At 37.4% G+C, this 14,613-nt stretch overlaps 2 protein-coding genes and 2 pseudogenes across 5 annotated transcripts in view; all 4 read right to left on the bottom strand.

Annotated features, from left to right (window-relative positions):
* Positions 1 to 14,182, bottom strand: part of UVR8 (Regulator of chromosome condensation (RCC1) family protein) — a 28,293-nt gene extending 14,111 nt beyond the window's left edge. Inside the window, exons 1-5 of one of the 3 annotated variants that reach the window (XM_022293712.2) lie at positions 14,036 to 14,182; positions 13,585 to 13,756; positions 12,009 to 12,195; positions 11,428 to 11,574; positions 6,782 to 6,863 (exon numbers count right to left, since the gene is read on the bottom strand). In XM_022293712.2, the coding sequence (XP_022149404.1) occupies positions 6,782 to 6,863; positions 11,428 to 11,574; positions 12,009 to 12,195; positions 13,585 to 13,675 (507 nt within the window). In that variant the 5' untranslated portion in view covers positions 13,676 to 13,756; positions 14,036 to 14,182. The other 2 variants (XM_088124404.1, XM_022293711.2) reach the window with 2 other exon arrangements.
* LOC148213211 (uncharacterized) lies at positions 1,004 to 6,775 on the bottom strand (annotated as a pseudogene). Its single transcript, XR_015790956.1, has 4 exons — positions 2,767 to 6,775; positions 1,853 to 2,661; positions 1,650 to 1,761; positions 1,004 to 1,554 (listed from the first exon to the last, which is right to left on the bottom strand). The product of XR_015790956.1 is annotated as an uncharacterized LOC148213211 (transcript).
* Positions 6,890 to 9,242, bottom strand: LOC148213210 (uncharacterized). Its single transcript, XM_088124395.1, has 3 exons — positions 8,454 to 9,242; positions 8,244 to 8,362; positions 6,890 to 8,148 (listed from the first exon to the last, which is right to left on the bottom strand). The coding sequence occupies exons 1-3, from the start codon at positions 8,902 to 8,904 to the stop codon at positions 7,675 to 7,677; spliced, it is 1,044 nt and encodes a 347-aa protein (XP_087980521.1). The 5' UTR covers positions 8,905 to 9,242; the 3' UTR covers positions 6,890 to 7,674.
* Positions 8,963 to 11,421, bottom strand: LOC148213209 (uncharacterized; annotated as a pseudogene).
* Positions 14,183 to 14,613: the final 431 nt, after the last annotated feature.

Genomic DNA, 14,613 nt, shown 5'->3' with positions numbered 1-14,613 from the left:
TATCTAAAATTAATTTTTATTGATTTCATATTTACCATTGGCGAGTAGCATTTTTATATTTGCAGAATTCTATTTCAAAAAACAGAAAACTACTTTTCACATCGTGAACTAAAATCCCATGGAGTCCAAACCAAAAGGTTGGTAGTAAAAAATGCTATTGACGAGAGAGTAATAGTAATAATACATAAAAGGTGCATCAATTTGTAACTCCTTTTAAAGTGTTTGCAAGAACTTAATCCTTCCAAAATTTTCAATGTGGTCGAGGTTCAATGATTCTTTTTCCAATTAAGGAATTCAGATTAAAATTTTTGTCCAAATACTACGATAGGATTGGTCCATAGGGTAATAAAGGGATATTATTAGGGTATTGAGGGTACCTTGATAATTAGATAGGAAAGTAGTTAGGGAGAGTGTTATAAATAGAGTGTGGGTGTAATGATGAAGGTATCCAATGAGTGAGTATGGTTTTGGCTTGAATGATATCTTAAGAGGGAGGGTCCAAGTACCTCTAATACTTTTTTTTTGTGAAAAAAACAATTTCATTGATGAATAAAATTACAAACAACCTCAAATGATGGATACAAAAACCTCAATAGAGGGTTACATGAAGCACTTCCAGTTAGCTACGAGGGAAGTGTAGCTATAGTGGTGGAACATAGGGGAAGATTTACACCATGTAATGACTGTATAGACTATAGCGTCAAAATAACTGTAAAAAGGGAGAGTTTTGTCATTAAAGGTGCTCTGATTTCGTTCTCTCCAAGTAATCCAAAAGAATGCGCGCATAAAGTTCTGCCAAAGGAGCGCTTTCCTTGGTAGCTATTGTAGTTCGTTTATCTTTTATCTTTCAATATATTCAGTGATTTAAAAAGCTCGAGGCGCACAAAAGCTCAATAGACCTCTGGAGCTTAAGCACGAGGCGCAAAAAAAAGTACGGGCTTTTTTACGCGAGGCGCACTATATATAAAAACAAATAAAAATATATATATACACATATAAAACATATAAAAGCCAAATAAGATAAGAAACATCATAAATCTTAGCATAAAGAATCAATTGTCCACAAAAACATGAAAATGATCCTAAAGATCAAACTCATCATCACTAAATAGTCCTTCAATTTCACCATTTTCATTCTCCTCATCATTAGACTTGTAGCCATCTGCATCTTCCTCCTCGGTGTAATCTTCATCATCAATCAATTGTATGGGTGTGGGCCGTGTAGATTGAGAAGAACTTGAAGCTCCAGTCGTAGTCCTACTTCTTGACCTTGACGTACTTGCTCTAGAATGATAGGCAGGTTCTTCTTTCCCGCAGCTCTCGAAACATCACCCCATGTTAAGGAGTCATCACCAAACACAAGATCATTATCCTCTTCAGAATCACTATCCATTCTCCCTATCAACCACTCATTACTATCATCGATATCCTTTAAAGAGATAGGGTCGATTGTGTTCCGCATGTTACGTCGTCGTTTCAATGCTCTATATACTTTATGAAAACCAAATCATTTAGACAACGTTGTGCAAGTTTATTCCTTCTTTTACTATGAAGCTGCAAAGTATAAAAGAAAAAAGTTCTATAACAATACATCTAAGTTTCTAAACAAGAAGTTAAAAACATATTTCTCAGTGTCATAAAAAACTAACCTGTTCAAAAACACTCCAATTCCGTTCACATCCAGATGCACTACAAGTAAAATTCTCATAGCAAACTTCCTCAAATTTGGAGTTGATACTCCAAAATCATCCCACCATTCCACTATTAAATTGAAGTATTGAAGTAAACTATGTTAATAACTTTCAACCGAGTAATGAACCAAACATCATAAATTAGTACCATTAAATATTACCGGAAGATCTTTTATTTCTTTGTCTAACCGCCATGGGTTGTCCGAATATCCCTTCAGCGTTCTTGTACTTGGTCAACTCCTGAATTATCTTGTCTTGTATTTCTGGAGAAGGGACCATTCTTGTGACACATGCATACATCCCATTAACAACTTCATCATCTTCTGTAATATTCGGATTTGAATAGAAGAATTCTGGATTTAAATAATATCCTGCTACATGCAAAGGACGGTGCAACTGAAGATCCCATCTCTGATCGATGATTTGAAAAACGTCCTTGTATTTGTCTTTCCTTACCATTAAAAGATTTAGCAATGGCCTCCTTAGCTCTATCCATGGCCTCATAAATATATCTTATAGGAGGCTTCTTCTCACCATCCACCAATCTAAGCACTCGAACTAAAGGGCCCGATACTTTAAGAGCAAATACAATTGTATTCCAGAATGATGCCATCAATAGTCTAAACAACTCGCTTGCCTTGTTGTTCCTTGCTCCATTTGCTATTTTTCCATTCATCAGAAGTAAGCATCTTCCTCAAGTTATTCTTCTGACGATGTATGCTTGATAATGTTATGCAAGGCTTGGCAAAGCGAGTCTTAGCTGGCCTAACTAACTTCTTCTCATTCGTAAATTGTCTCATCATATTTAACAATCATGGGCGAACATAAATAAAATTACTGATCTCCATGCATCTTTTCAATGTGTTACGGATATTTGGGATCTTCAATATGTCCTCCAACATCGAGTCCAAGCAATGATCAGCACATGGTGACCGAAATAAATTTGGTCGTTTTGCTTCTAATAATCTCCCTAGTAACAAAATAAAATAAGAAGAGAACATATTATATTAGTCAGCCTAATGTTTAACTTAACATAACACTAATTTGAAGAGGAGCAAGGAATTTGATTTCTTACCCGCCATTACATTTGCTGAAGCACTATCAGTAACGACATGTGCGACATCGGCTTCTCCAATGCACTCGATAAAATCATCGAGTAGCTCAAACATTTTCTTTCCATTCTTGACATAAGATGAAGCATCAATGGACTCAATAAACATTGTGCCTTTAGAACTATTAACTAAGAAGTTAATTAATGTCCTCAGTCCATCTATCGGCCATGATAGTACATCCAAGCCTGGCCCACTCTTCCTTGTGACTCTTCATCAATTCATGTGTTGCTTCTAACTCCTTTTTCAACAATGGCACTCTAAGCTCGTAATAAGATGGTGCTTTTAGCCCAGGGTCGAATTGTCCTATTTCTTCAATCATAGGAGCAAAGCTTTCGTAATTGCAAGCATTCAAAGGAATACCGGAGTCATAAAACCATCGCGCAATTCTTTGTACTGTGCGCTCCCTCATTTCCTTCTTGTAAGTTTCATTGAGTGTTGTTTGTTTCCCTTTCCCATTCTTTCGATTCAGAACTACTGACTCTGGATTAGGGGTGAAAAATGCATCAATCGGACCCTTCTGTCTTGGCTTCTTCGAGTCTAAACTTGGCCGTTGACTAGAAGGCCTCTTACTCGAACTAGTAATAGTCAAATCATCCTTGTCTTCATCATACATACCGAAATCTTGGTCATCAATATCAGGTATAAGATTTCTTTGTTCTTTGATCTCCTTCTTCTTGGACATGTGCTCCTTAATTTCTTCCTTCGCATGATCCGGACATTCCTTGCATGCGGTTGTATTTCTATAACCTCCAATAAGGTGTTGTTTCACCCTATAAACTCCTCCTTTGGTTATTTTTGAACAAAAACTACAAATAAATGTAGCAATGTCTTGAGAATTTGCCAAAGTAGCATACTTCCATGCCGGATCTTTTCTTGAGCCTTCATTAGACATCTAAATTGTAATCGATAGTTAAAATTAAAAATAAATGAAATTTTAGTGTTGTCTTAGAGTGAGAAAATTAGGGAAAAAAAAGGAAGAGCTTACTGTCCAAATAAATTTGAAGAGGAGATGAAGTTGCTTGGTTGAGGACTCGGGTCAATATAATATGTTGGAAAGTTGGACCGTTGAAGAATGAAGAAATTAGAATAGAAATATAGAGGGAAAGAGATGGACTCTTCTGTTGGAGAATTCAAAAATTAGAAATACAGATTAGATAGATAAAAGAATAGAAACAGAGAGATAGAGAGCTTACAAATGAAGAGGGAGAGTTGTTGAGAGTCACGACCACCGGCCATGGGAGATGCAGAGAGAGTCGAAATTAAGGGAGATGCAAAGAGACTCGAAAACGAAGTAGAAAGAGAGATGCACAGAGAGCTGAAATTGAGGGCAAAAAATAGGCACCGTATCGTGACTCTTGAGTTTTTTTTCGTGCATGGGAAGGAAAAGGAATACCGAATACAATAGGAGAAGAAGATGATGACGTGGGAAAGGGAAATTAAACAGACAATCGGTCTGCTGAGATTCTTTCCATTATTAAAAAAATAAAAATAAAAAAATCAAACAAATTGAAAAAGTCGTGCGGCGCATTCAGCGTTGTAATTCTATTTAAAAAAACAGACCCTAAACGCAAGGGTTTCTGCGTTTAGGGTATGGATCTTTATATTTTTTTTTAAACAAAAGCCCATGAAGCCCGCGCTTCATGGGCTTCGATATTTATCAAGAGGTACGCGCGCCTCATTTGTATCGCCTCGCCTGCGCAATAGTTGCGCTTAGCGCCTAGGCGCTCACCTAGGCGCGCTTTTTCAATCATTGAATATATTTCAGGTTCTAACAGTGCTCTAATGATAGGATTGGTCCGTAAGGTAATAAAGGGATATTATTAGGGTATTGAGGGTACCTTGGTAATTAGATAGGAAAGTAGTTAGGGAGAGTGCTATAAATAGAGTGTGGGTGTAAGGATGAAGGTATCCAATGAGTGAGTACGGCTTTGGCTTGAGTGATATTTCAAGAGGGAGGGTCCAAGTACCTCTAATACTTGGTAGCTATTGTAGTTCGTTTATCTTTTATCTTTCAATATATTTCGGGTTCTAAGAGAGGTATCAGAGCAACTCGTTTCTGGCCCTGAATTCTACACCTGAAGAGGTTCTTCAATTGATGGATAAGATGATGGAATGGATGGACTTGAGGATCCAATCCATGACTAATAAGATGGAACAAGAAAGTATGGTGATCCGATCCTTGCTTCGTAAGGAAAACAATGAGACACTAGAGAAAACAGAGGAAGAGATTATATCAGTGAAGATGACACGACCATATGGGGATGAGAAGACGATGATTAGAGAAGAAAAGTTGAAGAGCAAGCAAAAATCTGTTCACAGGGAAGAGAGGTTGGAACAACCAAAGGAAAATCAAATTAGAAGGGAAAGACCACATCGATTTGTGCTCGAAACTTCATATGTTCCCTCAATGATTGAACTCGTCGAAGGCCGTCGAAATTCGGAGATCAGGCACGAGAAGACTAGAAAGGCTAGAGTTCAGAAAAACCAAGGGCCATTATCGATTTTATGGCGAAAGATGAAGGCTCGAAAGAGTCGAAGACATTGTAGAAGATGGAGCATCAACAACTGCAAAGCTCGTGAGAAGGTGAATAATCATGAAAGAAAGGAAAAGAAAGTGAGAAAAATGGCCGACAAAGGCCATCGCCGGCGACCATGGCAGATGCGGTCGGAGAAGGAGACTTGGTGGAGGCATCGATGGAAGCTTCTTGAAAGTGAAACCCTTCAACGAGGTGGGTCACAAAAGAAAGGAAGGAGAAGGAACCCTAATGGTCACATTAAGGGAGAAGGTTCCGGAAAAGTTGGCCCTAGAAGCCCAAGAAGAGAATGGAGTAATTGGGCTGAGTTTCTTCAATTCGATAAAGTTCATGAGGCCCATTTCTTTAGAAAAACAAAAATAGTGAATGTTTTGATGTGTGGGTTTTGGGCCAGGTTGTCCCCTAGGTCTAACCCAAAAACTGACCTAAGTGGGCATCCTCTACCCACGTTCAGAGAAACCCTAGCCGTCGCACTCCTCCTGTCTGTATACACGCCGCCTGCACGATGCCGCCGTCACCGACGGGCCGAAACTGGCATCTTGCGAAGTGCTTTCCCCCTTCCCAGCTCGCATCTTCGACACTAACGTCGTCGACCAAGGTCCAGAACAAATCGTCGTCAACCAACGACCACCGCTGTCCGTCACCAACCTTCGGCCATCGCTGTCCATCGCCCACCGCAGCGGCTACCGTTGCTGACTGCTACCTATCACCGATCGTCAACCATCACCTGCACCAAGTAGCAACCACACCATTTTGTGCATGCTGCTACCTTCCACTGACGTCCTATGACCACCCCACCACAACAGCCGATTCAATTTGACTTTGCAAGGCTAGGTTTCAAATTCTTGTGCGGGTTATTAAAAATAAAAAATATATATATAAAAAAGTTTTTGTTTAGTCACACCTTGAGGACAAGGTGTGTTTTAAGGGGTGGGTAATGATAGGATTGGTCCGTAGGGTAATAAAGGGATATTATTAGGGTATTGAGAGTACCTTAGTAATTAGATAGGAAAGTAGTTAGGGAGAGTGTTATAAATAGAGTGTGGGTGTAAGGATGAAGGTATCCAATGAGTGAGTATGGTTTTGGCTTGAGTGATATCTCAAGAGGGACTGTCCAAGTACCTCTAATACTTGGTAGCTATTGTAGTTTGTTTATCTTTTATCTTTCAATATATTTCGGGTTCTAACATACTATTTCTCTTATCTCATTATCAATTGATATATTTCGAGCTAATATATCTTGAACTAGAGAGAGAGAGAGAGAGAGAAAGGAACAACAACAACAAATGGGCCAGTAGATTAGTTCAGAATCAGGCCACAAAGTTTATCTATTCTAGCCAAGGTTGAGATGCCTTCCAATTGGAAAGTTGAAAATTAAAAAGTACAAGCAAGCATGAAGTATCACAGGAGTATCTATTTGACATAGCAATAAAAACAATGCTACCTGGAATGCTTGGATTTTCTGTGGCACAAGAGAGTCTTCAATGGTACCAAGACCAAGTTGACCATTTTGATTCCTTCCCCAACTTCAATCATATAAAATTGAAAACACAGAGTAAATGCATATTTTAAAGTAATAAAATCAAACGTATACAGATAAGTAATTCATATAAAGAGTAAAATTTTTTAAAGTAAAAAGAAACCAAGTTTTCATTCAGAAAAATAAAAGAATATACAAAGGCATAAAACAAAGCCCAACAAAACAAGGTCAAAACTACAGAAAGTGGCACAATCCAAAAGAATAACACCTAATTAATAATTACAAAAAACATTAAGGAACAGATGCCTACGAGAAGTGTTAAGTCTAATGACATCTCAAATCTCCAAGGACCTCTCACCCCTTCTAAAGATTTGGTTATTTATCTTAAGCCAGATGCTCCACAACTAATATAAATAGTAAATAAATCCAATGCAGACCACACCGCAACTTGACCTTGACAAAGCTCCAAAATGTCCTCCCCTATAGCAGAAAAGGACGGTTTTTTTCTTTTTTGTGATGAAAAAAAATCATCAAGACAAGTAAAAGAATTCACAATACCATATCTACTCACTAAACTACACTTCATAGATTTTTTAAACCAAGCAGTGATTTAAAAAGCTCGAGGCGCACAAAAGCTCAATAGACCTCTGGAGCTTAATCGCGAAGCGCAAAAAAAAGCGCGGGCTTTTTTACGCGAGGCGCACTATATATAAAAACAAATAAAAATATATATATACACATATAAAAACCAAACAAGATTAGAAAACATCAAAGATCTTAGCATAAAGAATCAATTGTCCACAAAAACATGAAAATGATCCTAAACTAGTATAAGTATGATAGTTCAAAATGAAAATCTAATGATCAAACTCATCATCACTAAATAGTCCTTCAATTTCATCATTTTCATTCTCTTCATCATTAGACCTGTAGCCATCTGCATCTTCATCCTCGGTGTAATTTTCATCATCAATCAATTGTATGGGTGTGGGTCGTGTGGATTGAGAAGCACTTGAAGCTCCAGTCGTAGTCCTACTTCTTGACCTTGACGTACTTGCTCTAGAATGATAGGCATGTTCTTCTACTCCAGCAGCTCTCGAAACATCACCCCATGTTAAGGAGTCATCACCAAAGACAAGATCATTATCCTCTTCAGAATCACTATCCATTCTCCCTGTCAACCACTCATTACTATCATCGATATCCTTTAAAGAGATAGGGTCGATTGTGTTCCGCATGTTATGTCGTCGTTTCAATGCTCTATTATACTTTATGAAAACCAAATCATTTAGACGACGTTGTGCAAGTTTATTCCTTCTTTTACTATGAAGCTGCAAAGTATAAAAGAAAAAGGTTCTATAACAATACTTCTAAGTTTCTAATCAAGAAGTTAAAAGCATATTTCTCAGTGTCATAAAGAACTAACCGGTTCAAAAACACTCCAATTTCGTTCACATCCAGATGCACTACAAGTAAGACCTAGAATTCTCATAGCAAACTTCCTCAAGTTTGGAGTTGATACTCCAAAATCATCCCACCATTCCACTATTAAATTGAAGTATTGAAGTAAACTATGTTAATAACTTTCAACCGAGTAATGAACCAAACATCATAAATTAGTACCATTAAATATTACCTGAAGATCTGTTATTTCTTTGTCTAACCGCCATGGGTTGTCCGAATATCCCTTCAGCGTTCTTGTACTTGGTCAACTCCTGAATTATCTTGTCTTGTATTTCTGGAGAAGGGACCATTCTTGTGACACATGCATACATCCCGTTAACAACTTCATCATCTTCTGTAATGTTCGGATTTGAATAGAAGAATTCTGGATTTAAATAATATCCTGCTGCATGCAAAGGACGGTGCAACTGAAGATCCCATCTCTGATCGATGATTTGAAAAACGTCCTTGTATTTGTCTTCCTTACCATTAAAAGATTTAGCAATGACCTCCTTAGCTCTATCCATGGCCTCATAAATATATCCCATAGGAGGCTTCTTCTCACCATCCACCAATCTAAGCACTCGAACTAAAGGGTCTGATACTTTAAGAACAAATACAATTGTATTCCAGAATGATGCCATCAATATTGTCTGAACAACTCACTTGCCTTGTTGTTCCTTGCTCCATTTGCTCCATTCATCAGAAGTAAACATCTTCCTCAAGTTATTCTTCGGACGATGTATGCTTGATAATGTTATGCAAGCTGTGGCAAATCGAGTCTTAGCTGGCCTAACTAACTCCTTCTGATTCGTAAATTGCCTCATCATATTTAACAATCCTGGGCGAACATAAATGAAATTACTGATCTCCATGCCTCTATTCAATGTGCTACAGATATTTGGGATCTTGAATATGTCCTCCAACATCAAGTCCAAGCAATGAGCAGCACATGGTGACCAGGTGACCAAAATAAATTTGGTCGTTTTGCTTCTAATAATCTCCCTAGTAACAAAATAAAATAAGGAGATAACATATTATATTAGTTAGCCTACTTGAAATGTTTAACTTAACATAATACTAATTCGAAGAGGAGCAAGAATTTGATTTCTTACCCGCCATTACATTTGTTGAAGCACTATCAGTAACGACATGTGCAACATTTGCTTCTCCAATGCGCTCGATAAAATTATCGAGTAACTCAAACATTTTCTTTCCATTCTTGACATAAGATGAAGCATCAATGGACTCAATAAACATTGTACCTTTAGGACTATTAACTAAAAAGTTAATTAATGTCCACTCTCTCCTATCGGTCCATCCATCGGCCATGATAGTACATCCAACCTTGGCCCATTCTTCCTTGTGACTCTTCATCAATTCATGTGTTGCTTCTAACTCTTTTTTCAACAATGACACTCTAAGCTCATAATAAGATGGTATTTTTAGTCCAGGGCCGAATTGTCCTATTGCTTCAACCATAGGCGCAAAGCTTTCATAATTGCAAGCATTCAAAGGAATACCGGAATCATAAAACCACCACGCTATTCTTTGTACTGTGCGCTCCCTCATTTCCTTTTTGTAAGCTTCATTAAGTGTCGTTTGTTTGCCTTTCTCATTTTTTCGATTCAGAACTACTGACTTTGGATTAGGAGTAAAAAATGCATCAATTGGACCCCTCTGTCTTGGCTTCTTAGGGTCTAAACTTGGCCTTTGACTATAAGGTCTCTTACTCGAACTAGTTAGGACCAAATCATCCTCGTCCTCATCATCCATACCGAAATCTTCGTCATCAATATCAGGTATAAGATTTCTTTGTTCTTTGATCTCCTTTTTTTTGGACATGTGCTCCTTAATTTCTTCCTTCACATGGTCCGGACATTTCTTGCATGATGTTGTATTTCTATAACCTCCAACAAAATGTTGTTTCACCCTATAAACACCTCCTTTTGTTATTTTTGAACAAAAACTACAAATAAATGTAGTCATATCATGGGGATTTGCCAAAGCAGCATACTTCCATGCCGGATCTTTTCTTGAGCCTTCGTTAGACATCCTAAATTTTAATCGATATTTAAAAATAAATGAAATTCTAGTGCTGTTTTAGGGAAAGAAAATGAGACGAAAAAAAAAAAGAGAGAGAAAGAGAGAGAGCTTACTGTCCACAGTCCAAGTAAATTTGAAGACTCGGATCAATATAATATGTTGGAAAGTTGGACCATTGAAGAATTAAGAAATCAAAATAGAAATATAGAACCTAGAGGGAAAGAGATGACTGTTCTGTACTTCTGTTGGAGAAGAAAAAAATCAGAAATACAGAGAGATAGGAATAGAAACAGAGAAAAAGAGAGCTTACTGTTACTGCTTACAAACGATGAAACAAAGAGGGAGAGATGCTGAGAGTCACAATCGCTTACAAAAGATGAAAGTTGAAACAAAGAGGGATAGATGCAGAGAGTCCAATTGTGGAAATTTAAAAGACTAGAGAAATGCAGAGAGAGAGAGTCGAAATTGAATGGGAAAAGAGGAAGGAATACGAAAAAATTGTGACTATTGAACTCTTTTTGTGCATGGGAAGGAATACGAATAGGAAAAGGTTAAGATGATAATGACGTGGGAGGAAGAAATAAATCTGTTGAGATTCTTTCCATTATTAAAAAAAAAATCTCAAAAGTCAAATAGACGTGGGGTGCGGTGCGACAGTTTCAATTTTGTTTAAAAAAAACAAACCCTAAACGCAAAAACCCTTGTGTTTAGGGTCTGTTGATTAAATTTTTTTTTTTAAACAAAAGCCCATGAAGCCCGCGCTTCATGGGCTTCGACATTTCATATGAGGCGCGAGCTTTTCGCGCGCCTCATTCAGATCGCCTCGCGGAGCGCCTAGGCACGCTTTTTAAATCACTGAAACCAAGATAACTTTTTTCGATAAAATTTTTAAACAAATAATTAAGAGCAGAAAAGAAGCCTGATGACTCCATGAGGGAGGAAAGTGGTTCTATTGGTCAACCATGTAACAGAATGACGCATACCGCCACCCACCACTACCACTACCAAAAGAGACGAACCATTGCTCCAAATAACCCATCAAAAAGGTTGAGTTACACAAAAATTATAACCTTGAGATAATAAATAAAATAAAGTTGATAAGGATTGGGAAATCTACCGACCTCTGCACCTCGCCTTCCATAGTTACTGCCAAGCAGTGGCTATCTCCACAAGCAATTTGTCTTATCCTAAGACCATGCAACGCTTTAATTGGCTTTGGTGTGAACAAGTCACTAGAATTACCATGACCTAACCTCCCAAAGTCACCCCTGGAAATCAAGTTAAATAAAATAGTAGATCAAGTTAAATAAAATAGTAGATAAGATACGTCCCAGCGATATTATTAAAAAAAATTAATAATATTTTTCTTTAACCAAAAAATATTATTAAAAAAATTTCAACTTGACCAACTTAAATAAGAACCCCAACTCAAAGTACACCCCACAAAACCAAATTCAAAACATTGTCGGGAAACAGTATAAAATTAGTGATGTTTATCTAGTTAAAATGCTTATGAAGACCCAGTCAAAGTGATTCTTTATGGGTTTAAAACTATTTCAATCATTAGAATTATAGATGGTTCGTGGATATATGTCTCCAAAAGCCTCTGAGTCTTTTCTTCAATGATTAAACTTGATCTTGACAATGGAGTTAAATCAAACTAATAAGCAAATAGGATGTTTTAAAAAGAGCAATCACTTACCATCCCCAACTATAAACTTCTGTACGTGCTTCAGAATAAGCTATCGTATGATCAGCTCCGCAAATAACAGACACTATTTCATGGCCATCCAATGCACTCAATTGTGTCGGGGAAAGACGATCTTCAGCATCTCCATGACCTAATTGACCATCCTCTCCACGACCCCAAGAACAAACAACATTTCCAGCTGCACACCATCCAAAGAATGGTTAAATGTGGCTCAAAAAGAATCTATAGGAAACCAAGACATTGCCTAGCTAGATGGTATGAAAGTACAAAAAAAAGGGGGTTATCTTTGTAAATTAGTTCTAGTTTTTCTTTTTATATGAAACAGAAAATATGTATTAGAGGCAGCAAAAAAACAGCCTAAGGACAGGGATGAGCGGCCCCCCTAAAAGAGTAAGTGAATTACAGGCTATAGCTCTCCAATCTTGGTTGATCGTCGTTAGACTATAGTTACAAAAGAATTTCCTATGGTTTAAACACCATAGGAGGTAGGAGGTAGGAATTTATACACTATTAAAACAACATTGTGAGTGGATAGTCATGTGTGACATGTAGAATCAACGTGCAAAAAAAAAAACAGACTCAAGAAAAAATAAATGAAACAATGTAGAAAGGTGCCTCAATTATACTTGAAAAACAATCAATCCTTAGTTTACAAAATCAAACCGCTAGATCAACAGACATTGAAATGAACTTAAGTCTTCCCTCTAGCACTACAAAATGCAGATTGAGGCAGACAGGCAATATAATCACTCAGAAAAATATAGCTTCCTAGCTCAAATTATGGGACGTGAATTCGTCTACGGCAAAACAAACAGTAAGTTTCTCATCAGTTTTTAATCTCACAGCCACCCCTCAGAGTCACAGCAAAGGATAGGCAATAAAGTTCTTACCTTTCCTATTCTTTCTTAATTTACTATTCCTCTCATGTTGTAAATTTTCTTTTCAAGTAACATCCTTTGAGAAAATTGCTCCTAATGGAATTACTTCTTTTTTTATATATATAAGAGACAATTAGCATTTCATATCAAAATGGAGGATACACAAATAGGCAAGGAGGTAAAGGGCAGCATCTCCAAAAAGACCAAAAGGAGTAATCTATAAACAGACCCCAATCTTCAAATGACTTTCTAGATTTCTAATCCTTCTTCAAGAGGAATTTCTTCTACCATTAATGATGAGCAGAACATTTCGGAGAAAAATTAACAAGAGAGAGAAAGAGAGACGAGAGAGAGAACCCCATTGGTTCATTCCATAAATTATGGAATTATCAATGGAACAAAAATATGAGGCTACAAAAGGTTTGTTGACTTAATAAGTCATATACTTCGAGAGTTTCTGCATCGAATAACTGGTGGAAGTAGTTCATAATCAGCAATCAGAAATCTATTGGAGCTTTAACGACAAAACATTTTGTCATTTACCATATTGAGAACACAGCAACACATTGCACAAGTTTCAGGACTATTTTTATCAAAAATTCATCAAAGTCAACTTCATCAGCACCGTACAAAGATCACCAAAACAATAAAGCAAGGAGATGGATAAGAGAAAGAGCGAAGCAGCTTACAAAGAAGAGCAATCGAATGGCTAGCACCCGCTGAGATGAAAAGCACACGACGAACCGGAGAAGTCGCATCCTTCACACCCTCCTCAGTCATTTTCTCTCCTTTCCCAGGATCAGAATATTGCCCGCGTTGCCTTTATTCCGTGCCCAAAAATCCCGAAATTCTTTGGCGATGCTTCAAAAGGGGAAAGTACGGAACAAGGACATCAAAAGAGATGAAAAGAAGAAATGGGGCAGAAGGGAAATTAGATTTTGGATAAACAGTGGAAAACCCAGCTGGGTTTTGGTTCCCTAAATTCAAAATTCACAGGAGAAAACAAGAAAATCCAAAACTGGGGGAGTAAAAGAGGGAGAAAAGTATTTATAGTGATGGAGACAGGGCACGTTATTCGCAGGGGAAGCTGTAGCAAACCTACCACCACCCACTGCCTACTGACTAACATTTAAACTGTACCTCACATTCGCAGTGGCAGAGATTGAGAAATAATTGAAGGAAATGAAGTGGGAATGGGAAAAGGGACTGGACAAGAGCATATGGGCGTTGGCCTCCATGAACAAAGCCGTATTGATTGCAGTGGGTCCGATCCCAGCGGTATTTTTCGCTCTCCCTCCACAGGCCACAGCCTCTCTTTTTCCACTCTCCTTGCGGCTGCATTTCGTCAATTTCAGGACAATTTTTTGCTTTTTCTGGACTCTTCTTTGGACGGGATTAGAAGCTTCATCTGTCGTCTTCTGTCGTCTTTTAGATTAAATTATAACTTTGGTAGTTAATGGTCTTTTCCTCTTCTTTTTTTTTTCCTTTTTTTCTTCCTTTTTTTTCTGAGTGTTTTCAAATATTAACGGATTTCAAAAGTATCATTTTAAATTAGGTCCGTTTAATTTAGAAGAATGATAATCAATGAATGAAAATAAAAACTTTCATTTCCTTTTAAGTTATCAATGTGATTTATCCTTCAAGTACGAACGAATTTTGGTAGACTTCTTTCATCTAGGGAAATTGCAATCGGTAGTACAAAATTGTTATGAAATATG

Source organism: Momordica charantia, assembly GCF_013281855.1.
Source record: "Momordica charantia cultivar OHB3-1 chromosome 1 unlocalized genomic scaffold, Mcharantia_2.0 BLBB01000001.1, whole genome shotgun sequence".
Lineage (NCBI taxonomy): Eukaryota > Viridiplantae > Streptophyta > Magnoliopsida > Cucurbitales > Cucurbitaceae > Momordica > Momordica charantia.
The sequence above is the reverse complement of the archived record's forward strand: the minus strand, read 5'-3'. Positions and strand labels throughout refer to the sequence as shown.

Excerpts from the sequence above, each read along its gene's own strand:
- LOC148213210 (XM_088124395.1), bottom strand. The coding sequence starts at position 8,904 with ATGGCATCATTCTGGAATACAATTGTATTTGTTCTTAAAGTATCAGAC. Across the intron at positions 8,363-8,453 it reads AAGAAATAACAGATCTTCAG|TGGAATGGTGGGATGATTTT; the intron begins GTAATATTTAAT and ends TCAATTTAATAG. Across the intron at positions 8,149-8,243 it reads ATTGGAGTGTTTTTGAACCG|CTTCATAGTAAAAGAAGGAA; the intron begins GTTAGTTCTTTA and ends TATACTTTGCAG.